Source organism: Thunnus albacares, chromosome 7, assembly GCF_914725855.1.
Source record: "Thunnus albacares chromosome 7, fThuAlb1.1, whole genome shotgun sequence".
Taxonomy (NCBI): domain Eukaryota; kingdom Metazoa; phylum Chordata; class Actinopteri; order Scombriformes; family Scombridae; genus Thunnus; species Thunnus albacares.
The window spans coordinates 1,272,482-1,285,914 of record NC_058112.1 but is presented as its reverse complement, the minus strand read 5'-3'; the positions used below and the strand labels follow the sequence as shown (position 1 = coordinate 1,285,914).

At 38.2% G+C, this 13,433-nt stretch overlaps 1 protein-coding gene and 1 long non-coding RNA gene across 3 annotated transcripts in view; one reads left to right on the top strand and one right to left on the bottom strand.

Annotated features, from left to right (window-relative positions):
• Window positions 1–13,041, top strand: part of LOC122986452 (NT-3 growth factor receptor-like) — a 227,087-nt gene extending 214,046 nt beyond the window's left edge. For both annotated transcript variants that reach the window (XM_044357745.1, XM_044357746.1), the window contains exons 16-17: window positions 4,484–4,642; window positions 10,982–13,041. In XM_044357745.1, coding sequence (XP_044213680.1) covers window positions 4,484–4,642; window positions 10,982–11,167 — 345 coding nt within the window. In that variant the 3' untranslated portion in view covers window positions 11,168–13,041. The remainder of the gene's footprint in view (window positions 1–4,483; window positions 4,643–10,981) is intronic.
• On the bottom strand, window positions 8,670–9,465 carry LOC122986456. The gene is made up of 3 exons (XR_006404302.1): window positions 9,394–9,465; window positions 9,180–9,234; window positions 8,670–8,949 (listed from the first exon to the last, which is right to left on the bottom strand). It is a non-coding gene; the product is annotated as an uncharacterized LOC122986456 (long non-coding RNA).
• Window positions 13,042–13,433: the final 392 nt, after the last annotated feature.

Below are 13,433 nucleotides of genomic sequence, written 5' to 3'. Positions count from 1 at the left end.
TCTTCCGCACAAGCTCTGAAGGACCAGGTGTCACTGGTATTATAAAATTGCTGTCATAGATAGCAAATAATTAGCCTACAGCTAGCCGGAGTCAGTTAACTTAAACCCTTAAGACCCACCATAGACCCATTTTTGTCTTTTTTAGGGGAGGACAGGGGATTGTTAGGGGGCAATAGCATTATATGCTAGATAGAAGTGGTGCCTATTTAAATTTGGAAAGTTTACAGTGTATAAGGGCTTAGAACATTATGATGTAAGTATGTGATGGTCATTCCCATGCTCAATTAAGTCTCATATGTTGTTGCAGAAATTTTTGGCTTGATACCATACATCTTCTGAATGCCCTCCGTCTCTAGTTTGTGGATGTTAAGTTTCATGATGCTGTGATTATCCTAGTTGTCACAATAGGTCATTTTATACAGTGAGATCAAATTTCAAAAAATGGTCTCATTGTAATGAAATGGCTACAATGGGGACTAACATCATAACACGTGAATACAATGGGGCTCATGGAATCCACAAGAGTCTCAGCTTTCCAGTCTTACTCAATTATGCAATTCTTAGACTGGCACTCTAGTATGCAGAAATATTCAAATACACTATTTTTAGAATTTGCGAAAATAAAAAAATTATACTGAATGCAAAACTGCATGGTTTTTGCCAAACTATTTGCCTTTGGAGTGTTATTTAGAGAGAGAGTGCTGAATAGCTATAATAGTGTGGTTGAAACAGCTTGCTTGAAAAAGTGATTTAAATATGTTGAATAAAAGATGACTTTGTATTCGAGGACAAAGCATCTTTAAAGAGGAATAGATGTGACACTTTATAGCCAAACAATAAAACTTGTGATGTAGTGTGTTATGACCCAGCTCTTAGGCCATGACAAATAATGGGAAATACAAACGGTTGCACTCAAAATCAAGCAATTATATCTATTTTTTAAGAAGTTGCAACAAAATATTAATCTGATGCGGGGAATGGTCAGTCAGTAGATCAGTAGAGTTGGTGAGTGGATGTGTGAATGTGTCGTGATGTATGGTGTAAACTAAAGTGAAGTGCAACACAACCAAACAAAAGAAAATGTGGTGCAGGGGGGAGAGCCAGCGATGAAGTGAGAGACCAAGGAATGGGGATGGCTGATCCTAAATGCATTGTGGATGGACTGGCCAGGTGCACCCAGTTGCACTGATACAGTCTGCGCCTACCTGGACCTGAAGGGAGAAATAAACAAACACAGCAGCCCAGGGCAAGATTGATATTACTTCATTGATCCCCGAAGGGAAATTTAATAAGTATATTATTACATTAACCCAGCTAATAATGTAATAACCAGTCAATAAAGTAAAAACTTAATACATTATGCACAAAAAGTTATTATGTTATTGATTCAGAAAATGTATTACTTTATTGACTATTACTACATTAAGAATCGAAAAATGATTACAGTAGTTATTACATTATTGGCTGCAAAAAGTGCAAAACTGAATTTATAAATGGTGAAATAAAAACAACATAAACACAGTAACATGATGTTTTGACTTTAATAAAAGTGTAAATTTGATCACTCTAGAGTAAATAATTACATTTATAAATGCACCTGAGATTGGCATATTATAGTTTTCTGTGTAGACTGTAAAACATTATACAAATCAGAGAAATTAACTGCAACATCAACAACAACTTAAACGAAAAATGTTTTATTATTAGATTCCATCTCTCATATACATTTCATTTCCTTTTGACTATCACATCTGGCTCACTCTAGAAAACCAAGGTCTGAAGAAGTACAGTATATGTGAGGTGTCCACATTCTGACTGCAGGTTTTTCTTTTATAAATACCAGTTTGTGCATCATTTATATGTCTGGGCCCCACAGTAGTTGGAGAAGGTTCTATGGACTCAAGCTGACCACAGCTGCTGTTCTCTGTGGATACAGTGAGGTACAGAACTAACTTTTTAAAGCCTTTTAAATGTGTTTTACTGTTTGAATCAGCCAAAAAAGTATAGACCTGTATAGACCTCTCTGACTATATGCTTTGATCTTTTTTTTTTTACTACTACTGTATATCAGTGTGTTTTAAGGCTGAAGTGACAAACACATGGGAATGCGTTTAAACTTGGTGAGAAGCTGCAGCAAAGTTTTATCTTAAAATTTATGATATTGGTGGTTTTGAGGTGCATTCTGGGTTGAAAAAACAGTGAAGTTAAATATCTTTAATATGCTTTTACGCACCTGGGCATGAACTTTTCTACTTTTTGGTGTTGTAAAGTAAGCAGAATCTGATGTATGGCAGCAAAAACAGTAATTTGAAACTGTACTACTAGTGTAACAGGTTTTAGTACAAGATTGGATAAAATGAGTGACCTTTTTTGTCCACACATACTATAGGGACTAACTACTGTGCTTCATATATACCATCCATTCCAAACCTCCAGCAGTCACTGATGACACATGTCGCAGTCACATGATGAACACTGTGATTGATATACATGATGTGCTATAATAGGAAGCACCAGCTGATCTCCCATCTATCATATGACTTCTGTCAGAGGAAAGAATCCTTGCTCCAAAAGGGCACTAGATACCTTTGCCTTTAAACAATTTCACAATGTGTTTCATAGTTAATGAATTCACTGGCTTCTTCAGGGGTCATGGAAGTTATCTGCAGTCAAAGGTTCTACTCAGGTAGAAAACACCAAAACTTCCGAAATGTGTGTTTTGGTGTAAATGGTCTGCATTTATGTAACGTATTTCTATTCTTCCGACTGCCAACCTGTTTATCAGGATCTAATCTAATGCACATAACACACACACTCACACACCAGACTGATCGGTTATAACTCGATATTCTTTATTTTTTATGAAGGAGATGTTGGGTTAACAGGGCTTATCATAGCATCTTTTCCAACTTTCTTTTTAGCAAAAGTAGCCTGTCATGTTTTATCCTTGAAACACATTGCAGAGCAAATACTGTTGTGTAACATTAATTACTAAACTCTACAACCATGTACATGGTGAGCTACATTATGATTATTGCTATAATATCGTCAGTCCAATATAATCATATAAACGGCGTCACCAAATTAATTTCTTTATTTTTTATTTCTATCATTATTATCATAACTAACTGATGAAAAAAACTACTCCATCTGTCTTTGCCTGCAGATTTGTGGTGATGTGTGTTCATATTGTGACACTCTGACATTTCCTGAAGAAAAGCTTTATGTTTGTTGAGCTGTCGTCATCACGTTTAACCGTGTTTGGCTCAGCTGTTTCAGAGCTATGAGACCAGTGATGTGATGTGGCTGACAGAGTATTTAATAATCACCACACCCTCTGATCTATATTCACCTTCACTTAGCCCTTTTGCACGTTGTGCTGCTGCACAAACATGAACCAAAATAGTAGGTGCGCATGGAGACACCCACAAAATCAGTGCGCCTTAGACCAACCACCTTGCACTTGTCGTTGCAATTACATGGTTAAAATAGGGCCCTAAATGTACACAACAATCTAAGCTCAAAGGTTTACTTACAGACAAAATGGACTGATTTTCAGTGTCTTCCTACTACTGATTTACAACAGAAAATGTCTTTTGAGAGAAATGTAATCCCACTTGAAATACATTTTTTTATAAACATATTGTGGACTTGTTTTTAAGAAATGTATCTGGCAACTTGCAATTGTTCATTCAGGATGTATCGTTCATTGTATCAGCAAGCTTCTTTTTCTGACAATATCTTGTAATACAAAATCTGCTTGGAACAAAAGAATATTTCAAGTATTTCATGGTTCTGTTTAGGAACTCGCAGCTTTTGGTTAAGATTAGGGAAAGATAGTGGTCTTGGTTAGATATTGAAAAAGTCAACTGACTTGAAGCATAAGAAAGTTCTATGAGAGGGAGTAGCTGCACCAAAATGAGCTCCTGAATATATCTATATATCTATATAATTTGGTAACTGTGAACTATCCGAACAACATCGTCTGAACAGGATAGTGAAGACAGCTAGCAAGATCATTGGTGTGCCACTCCCCTTCCTGCTGGAGATTTACCATCAACGCTGTGTTTGCAGAGCCTCCAGCATCATAAAGGATCCCCACCACCCTCCTCATAGTCTGTTTTCCCTCCTGCAGTCTGGGAAGAGGTACAGGAGCATCTGTGCCAAATCCAGAAGAATACCCCCCCCCCCCCATCAGTGCTGGTCACTCGTTGACATGCATCAGCTTTCAACATTGAAAATGAGACATGTACTTTCTCTCCAAGTGCACTTTAATGTTTTTTTATTTTTCTCTTTGGGATTTACATGTTTTTATCGTTTTTAAGGGATTTTTAGATATATATCTTTATCCTTTCTGTTTCTGTGTGTATGCAAGTACACAGGGAAATGACAATAAACTAAATCTTAAAAGAGACAAGCTGACTTTTTATATTTAACCGTTGTGTCTCTCCTGTGTGTGTGTGTGTGTGTGTGTTGTGGTCAGGTGGGAGGTCACACCATGCTGCCTATCCGCTGGATGCCCCCAGAGAGCATCATGTACAGGAAGTTCACCACAGAGAGCGACGTGTGGAGCTTCGGAGTCATTCTATGGGAGATCTTCACTTACGGCAAACAGCCATGGTTCCAGCTGGCCAATAATGAGGTACACAATCACCTATATGTGTTCATGTATTCTTATTTTCATGGCATTGTCCATCATTTCTGTTAGTTACCATGCACAAACTGAGATCAGGGAATGTGGCAACATCCCTAAAATGAAGTCAGACGGGTCAAGAGACACAGCAGTCAGATGATCATCCATTTGTAAACAAACAGTTTATCCAAATTATTTATAACCACTTATTATTATTATTTATTATCCGGACACCATTTAGAGGTCAAATTGAAATGTTGGACTGCTTTGATAACAATTTTATCCCATGTTTTCTATTCCAAATAAGTTTGTCTGACTGGGAGGTTTGTTTACAACCTGTAAATAAGGCCCAAGTCGTAATAAATACGGTATATCCTTCGAGGCTGATTGAACGTGTCTCCTCCTTCATTGCAGGGCTCCCACACAGTGGTGAATATGTGTAACTGACAAAAACAAAATAATAACAGATAAGAAGGATGGCTAGGTAGAGAATAAAGACTACTCTCTGTAACCAAGGTTTTCTTCTTCAAGAGCATCTTAAGTAGGGTGCAACGGACCACAAAACTCACGGTTCGCCTAGTATCATGGTTTTGAGTCACGGATCAGGTCAGCAAAAAAAAGGGAGACAAATATAACTTTGCTGTCCATTTATTCTGTAAAACACTTACAGCAGGAACTTTTGTCCATGGTCTTAAATGAAAACAACATTCAAGATGTCCAATGTTTAAATGAAATCTTAAAATATATAAAATATTCAATACTCAATTGTTAAATTAAAGTGCAATATGAGGCCTGATACCTTCCTCCTTTAAACATGTTAGTGAATGAAACAACAGTCTGTGTCCACATCATCAAAACTTGATAACTTACAAACATGAAAACACGTCTTGTCCTGCAGCTTAGTTTGTTGAACGAGTCACTAAACAAACATTCACTGGTGAAAAGTGCACTGCTAACCTCAGTTGGCAGCTAGATAGCTAATTAGCTGCTCAGCTGCAGCACATTAAACAGCGTGTAAATATACCTACAGCTGTCACTTTGGACCTGTTGGATGCTGGTTTGGTCGTTGCTCTTCAAAATCCCTGTTAGCGACACGCTGTCTGTCCATGACTTGTAGCTACAGCGGTTTGTTTACTTTGTCTTAAATGAGACATTAAATTTTGCAGCTAATCCATAGTTCACATGCATGCCAAACTGTGGGGGCGATCTGTACGGATCACAGATCAACTACGTTCCATTACACCACTTATCTTAAGATTCCTGGATCTGCTTGTCTGTATGTGAAACACTTGGCCTCTGCATTCTTTCAGAGATGTTCAAGCATTAGTGGATTTATTACAATGCCAAATTAGGAATACTGCTGGAGAAATACAGTTGGCATTCACATTTGGCCTCAAGAACAAGGCTTTTTAGTCTTTAGTGTGGAGACAGACACACTGACATTTCAGTGAGTGGGCAATTTTTAGTTCAAACAGAGTATGGACCAGAAAGGGGCGTTTGAAAGGCAGCAAATTCAGCACCTGGTGAAGTAATAGTCGAGTAAGTAGGTATTGATCAAAAGCATAACTCCCTGCAGATTTATTATGGTCTGTTTGTGCTCTGGGGAAATAAAAAAAATGACTTTAGGTAGTCATTTTGGCAAAAGTGAATCATGGGTCATGGGTAAATCTCAAGGTGATCAGTCTGACAAACATCTATTTTTAGGTGTATGTGTCATAGAATTGCACATTTTATGAGGTGCCTTTCCATTGCAGACATCACAAGGTCTGTTCTGATATTCATGCACACCCTGGCTTGTGGTGGTATTATGTGAAAAATGTGAATGAGATGTCAGTGGAGTGTGGAGACCTTGACAATTGGGCTGGGTTATATGCATGTAGCAAAACAATCAAATAACAGAAAAGCTCTCTCCTCACCTGCACAGAAAACTGAAGAAGCAGAATATTACAGACAGTCTTGATATTGTGTCGTGGCCTCTTGAATCCCCTTCTCATTGGTCTGCCTCTATTTGTCTAAATACACTGTTTTGTCAGTTGTATAGATTTTATGAGGAAGATCAGTAAAGATAGCCTGCCTGGATTCACCTCATTCACTCACTGATGGCTGCAAAGAGCACATGTCTATGTGTCTAGAATGTTAAGTATAAGTGCAGAGTGGCACTTTTAAACGGCATGATTGCAGTAGCTGTCATACCCCCTTTTAACCCTGGAGAGGCTTTTATAAGACAGGACATGCCTTATCCAACTTTCAAAGCAGACATGGTATGCATGTTGGTGGTTTGTTCCATCTAACCACGCTGAGTTACCATAAATTCTCAAATGAAAACTAGTATTTGAATAATAGCCAGGGGTGTGGCAGGTATGAACAAATAAATGAGAGTTGCTATTAAAGTCACCGGCCAGGGAGGTGAGGTAAAATTACCAACACTTCCTGCAGATGTTTCACATTAAAACCTACAAGGAAACAGAATACAGGAAGTGTGGCCTTTCAGCTGCTGAAATGTATTTAATGATACCCATCTATGCAAGAAAATAAAGTTTCATTGACAGTAGCTTAATAGTGACTCAAAAAAACCCATTAAAGTATAACCAAATTGAGCTGATTATAGTGAGTGTATCTGTCAAAAAGAGAAAATAAGAGCAGCAGAGTGGTGAGTATGACATTACTCTGCTGTTGCACTGATTGAATTAGTGCTGTGGAAATGAACATCATACTGAATTTATCTAAACAACAAGTTGACTATTTTGACTATTATGATGAAAATTCATATAATCAGTTCCTTGGTCAAATAGCCAGAGGGAGGGCATTCTCAAGTGGAAAGTGTCAGTGGGGCTGTTTTAAATAACTACACAGAGGAAAACAAAGGGGAAATGAAGCCCCCCCCCCCCCCCCCCCCCCCCCCTCCGACAGCAGAGAGCAACAGAAATGACTAAATGATCTTCTCAGAATAACACCACATGTTAAAAGTCCAGCCAGGAATACAGGGAGTACCACACTGTAAAATGTTACTTGTTTCAACTTACTAATATGAGTGAATGGGCTGCCTTCAAATTTTAGGTTAAGTCAACAAATACAAATAGTTCCTCTAACACCATGCAAAATAAATAATTTTAAAAGTCAGTACAGCCAACTTCACAGCACAGCTGCTGTCACTGACCTGGATTTTGTTTATTTTGTCTGACAATGTCCTGATCACAATAGTAATGACTTTATCTGAGCAGCAGCAGCAGCTTGGTAATGACTGTTGGTCAACATTTCCTATAGTGTAAACAAGCCAAGATCAAATTTCACACTCTAAAACAGAAAGATATGCAAATATGTTGCACATTATGTATAATATTTGCACATACAGTATGTATATGAGAACAACTATATTGTGAGTTTGGCTTCACTACAACACAGTATATGAGATAACAGAACAGGATGGGCAAAAATGAAGGTGTAATAGGTTGTGGCAGCCATGGTACGGGCATTATTTGCCAGTCCATGCACACAGATTTCCACTCTTATTTCTACCACATGACCCCTGGGGGCTCCATACTGCTTTAGAAATACAAAAAGATGTGTGTAGCATTAATCACATGAATATACATAGGAGACATTCATTGTCATATACAGCACAATAAAAATGTAGGAACCTCAGATTATTCATCGAGCCTGAATTGTCACTGTTTAAAATTATAAATGCAAAATGAACATTTAGGCTATGAGGACTTAATTAAATGAATTAATATCAAAATGACCTTTTTGCTCAGTAGAACACATATTGAATGATCTAATCTTCTCAGTCCCAGTGAATACCAATCATGATACTGCATCATAACAACAGTTGGGTTAATGCTCACTAAGTATACCTGTAGTCTGCACCTTTTTAGGTATGTGATCCTTTCTTTGTGTCCTTTTATAGACCTTTTTGAGCAAAGACATCAAACTCAGAGATGTATTGGCAAGGAATTGAAAAGTTCAGAGAACACTTAACATAGCCTCACTGTTATGCCCCACCCTTGGTCAACCCTGTGGGGTGAACAACAATCCCCATTTACCCAAATTTAAAATTCCGACACCTTTATAAAAAAAAAAAAAAAAAACCCAAGCCATGGGATTTATTAACGTAAAAGATACAAAACAACAAGGACACTAAATAAGTGCGATAAACAATCAAAATACAACAGAAAAACTAAAATAACAAAATCCCATGACGAGGCAAGACCAGCAGTCCACAATCAAAAAGCCTCTCACTGCCACAGGAACATGGAAAATTGAAGCTCTTCCTCCCTGGGCCAGGTACACCTCATTGTGGGCTGATTGTTGATGACCTGGGCGGAGCAACAGACAGCATAGAAAGGAGACAAAAAACACGCAGGCAACACATACAGACATAACACCCCCACCCTTAAAACAATGAATAAACAGCTTGTCCCACAATCACAAGTACGAAAACATTTAAAACTCACTGCAGCACTAATATAGCACATCACAGTTAACTGTGAGTTACCACTTTACCACATTTATTCATTGCCTTTTATTTGAAATGAGTGCTACTTACCAAGGCTGTATGTTAAGAGGTAAAACAAATTCACACCTGCTAAACACCTCACTACCTGTGAGCATATAACAATCCATATTGTACTTGGAACCCTTGCACAAGATAGTTTTGCCAGTTATTACTAAAAGTTCCTCAGCATGGACACAGGAAGTGCAATTAAGGCACAAGATTATTGGGACTATTGCTGACAAAAAAAAAAAAAAAAAGTGGTAACCTGGGTCAAAGGTGGATCAAACAAAACTGCTGGGACAGCAGAAACAAGATCTTGAGACACAAAAGGGCCAACAAAGTTACTGCCACCAAGTTTGATAATGAGCAGCACTCTAGCAGGTAGCCATGCAAGTGGGTGCCACTCCCACTAAATACAAAATGGCTACCACTTTGAGGTGAACATCACAAAAAACAAAGTTACTGCATTTGCCTACAACGCGCACGCACGCACACACACACACGTGACCAATTATTATTATACAAAAGTGGAGTGCAATAGCCACAAACCAAAAGGTTCACAACAAGTACACCAGCTACAAAGTTGCTGCCATGCACCAACACCATGTTGTCTAAAACCACACACAAGTTACTGTGATGGATGATGGTAACCAGCAACACACAAAGTGACCTGACGAACTGGGAGGCCACCCCCACACATCAAGATCCACGGATCTGTGGGGTGACATCCCATACACAAAAAGATCACAACTACAAAGCAGCTACAGTTAATTACACAAAAGTAGTAACATCCAAAATGATCAAACCAAAGTGGACTGCAACAACCACAACATAAATTGGTCACAGTGTGGTCAGTCATGACCTGACTGACCACCATGACTGTATTCCAGACACTTGACCATTTCTCACAAATTCTATAAAAATATACTTCCAGGTCATGGCCAATATATACTGTATATATGTATCTGAAAGGTATATCCACCATACACTGAAATCAAGCTAAAAGCAGCACATCAGACCAAAACATCAGACAAAAACTTATGTAGTGCATGCTTATGTAGTGTTTCTGCCATCGGAATGACAATCGAGACACCCAAGCTGAGTGCAATACTATTATTTACATATGTGCCATTATCTCCGTATTTAAAGAATGTCACGTCTCCTCCATACCCCTCCCCTCTCTTCAGTGGTCAGTTTTTCACTCAACATTTGAGTGAAGCCGTTCAGAACGACTATAAACCATACACCCATACAATTAACACATTTGATTTCTGACGTAGTCAGACAGCACGTTGTTAGAACCAGTTCTGTACAACCATAAATCAGCATAAAACAGCTGTCAGCAGGTGTCCTGACTCTTTGCAAGAAACAGAAAGGATGTTTTTTCCTTTTCCACTGCAGCAATACTTAACTGTTTCAATAATAGTTTCGACTGCAGTAAAACTAAACTGTTTCACTAAAAGTTTTGGCCAATGAGCTATTGTTGGATGTTAACATTTTTCAAAATAAAGGACCAAAATGTTTTTGTAATGTTTTCTACCTTTCCTGTTTTTTTTTTCTGCTGTAAAAAACGTACTGAACTGTGACCCCAAAACCGAGGTACATACCAAACCGTGACTTCTGTGTATTGTTACATCCCTAATTCCAACTACTGTGCTGTGCTGTATCCTGACTACTTTATCTGTCTGTATGACGGTCCAGTGTGTGCTACAGGAGTCAAACAACGTGTATCAAATTATGCAGCACACTTGAACAGAACTTCAGATGTGACAAATCCCTGCATAACCATAGCTTTTCCTTAATAGTGTGAGATGTTATTACTTGTTTAATCATGTGTCTCTCTGTATTCCCAGGTGATAGAGTGTATAACTCAGGGTAGGGTACTGGAGCGCCCCAGGCTCTGTCCCAAGGAAGTATATGATATGATGCTGGGCTGCTGGCAGAGAGAGCCACAACAGCGCCTCAATATAAAGGACATTCAGAAGATGTTGTTTACTTTGATGAAAGCCACGCCAGTCTATCTGGACATACTGGGATAGAAACTTTACAGAATGGAGAGGAATGGGATGTGTTTTAGGTTGGACTAAATCATCACTGAAAGGGATTGCCTTGGAGTGGAAGTCTAGCCTGGATTTACATGGTCTGGAATGGAATATGAGCATTGGGATTAGGAATGGACCATACCTTGCATCCAACTGCCTGACAAATAAGGATTGGATTGAACATTGTAGTGGTGTGATGCTTGTTTAACAGGATTGGAATGAACTGGATTACATTGCATTGTATCGCATTATAATCAAAGCAATTGTCTTGGACCTTACCTACATAAATGGTCTGATCTGTGGTCTTGTCTTGCTCCTTTTCAAATGAACTCATGATGAAAAAGACTTGACCATGAAGTATGGATTACGACTGGATTTACCTGTTTGTACTGGTAGGGTTTGGGTTAGTTTGGTTTTCTTACCCCAGTAATTAAGGTACCATCATTCACTTTCCTATGCATACTCATTTCACCTTGTCTAGAATGGTGCAGCTTTGGTTCTATCCAGGTATTGAAGAAGCCTGATGTAGCCTGGTAGAGTCTGTCTTGGTTTGGCCACATAGACAAATATCCTGTCTTAGATAATATTGTTCAACCCAAAAGTGTTTTTTTATTCGGTGTCCTGTGGTAAATCAGAGTAACCAAAAGAAATCTTTTTTTTTTTTTTTTTTTTTTTATTCAGGCTTGTCTGTTTGCCTGTAATTTGCCAGTAATTTCAGATCCTGGGAATTGCCTGATAACTCACAATCTCACCCGACTGTACTGAATGCCTCACATGTAAAACCTGAACATGTTTATGGCAAATTTTCAAGAACATCATTATAGTATCATCATGATGATATGACTCCCCTAAATATGTCTCTTAATTAAATCAGATAGGATTTATTTCTATTGCTATTTAATGACCTACTGTTCTGGTGTGAAACATTGATTGCTTCTGATGGAGTTTTTCATTCCAAACAGATGATCGTAAGCTTTTATGGGTTTTCCTTAGTAAAACCATGAAGAGAGGAATTGAACTGCTGCATCATTTTTGGGGGGACCTTTCTTTGGCCATGACTAGTGCTGAAATCAGCAGCATTATTGTGGCTGCAACCAGAATTGCCCTGACACAAACATCATGTTGAGCGTAAACTGCTGCATTCTAGATATCAACAAGAGGACCAGGCAAAAGGACCAGGATCATCTTTCAACACTGTTCCTCATTGAAAGGAAGCAGGTTACCAAGAAAGGACAGCATGCACGAATGAATCATGTCATGTACAGCAGCCACTGTGTTCCTAAGTGCTAGTCCAATGTCAGCATGCTTCAATGTTTTCATCTGCAAAGCCATCATAGATACACCTTTTAGTCCTGGCTCATGTTAGCCCACTGAGATGTTCACTTCTGCAAGATCCTGATCAGACCTTCCAATCCTGAGCCTGGAAGTGTGCCCTGAATGACTGTCTGTCGCCATAGAGATGGACCTAAGTGCCTCCTACTTCTTTCTAAACACTGGGAACTCAAAAAAATAGTCTTTCAAAATAAGAGCACTTTTACATTTTGTTTACCTGCTTAAAAATGTACACTAGCTGTAAATTTTCCTCTTCTTTCTTACAAACAAACCTACTTTCAGCACTATATATTGCAAAAAACCCTCACAAACAGGAATAAAATTACGAAAATCATATACAAAAAAAAAAATTACCCCCTAGGGCAAAAAGCAAAAATAAATAAATAAATAAAAAAGAGCTTTTTTTGTATCCTTTGCAGCGTGACAAGAATGTTGAACTACCCAAGGTGAAGTTACATTTTCTGTTTTTTTTTAAAGACATATTCAATATATTTTTATTTATTTTTATTTTAAATCAAAGAGTGGACCTCTGCCATGCTCCAAAGCCATTGGAATATTCTGACACTGGGTAGGAAATAAATGGTCATCATTAATAGACAAACAATTGGCTGAGAGGAAGCCTTTAAGGATGACTTAAAAGAAGCCTTTTTGTGTAGTTTGATTCATCAAGATCCACTCAGACGTCAGATCCTGGGAGATGATCAAGCAAAAACAGCTTTGTGGCAACAGAAAGTCTGAACTGAGAAGATAACGACTGACTTACCAGTCAATGAACAAAATCTTGTTACTTTTAAAAAGAATGTATATACTGTAAATCTCTACATCTTCAGACAGGCTATGTTAACTTATTTCCTTTTCCGAAATTTGATTATTTTTAGCTTCTTGATGTGTTGTTATATGGTTAAGTGAAAGCCAATAGATATTTTGATAA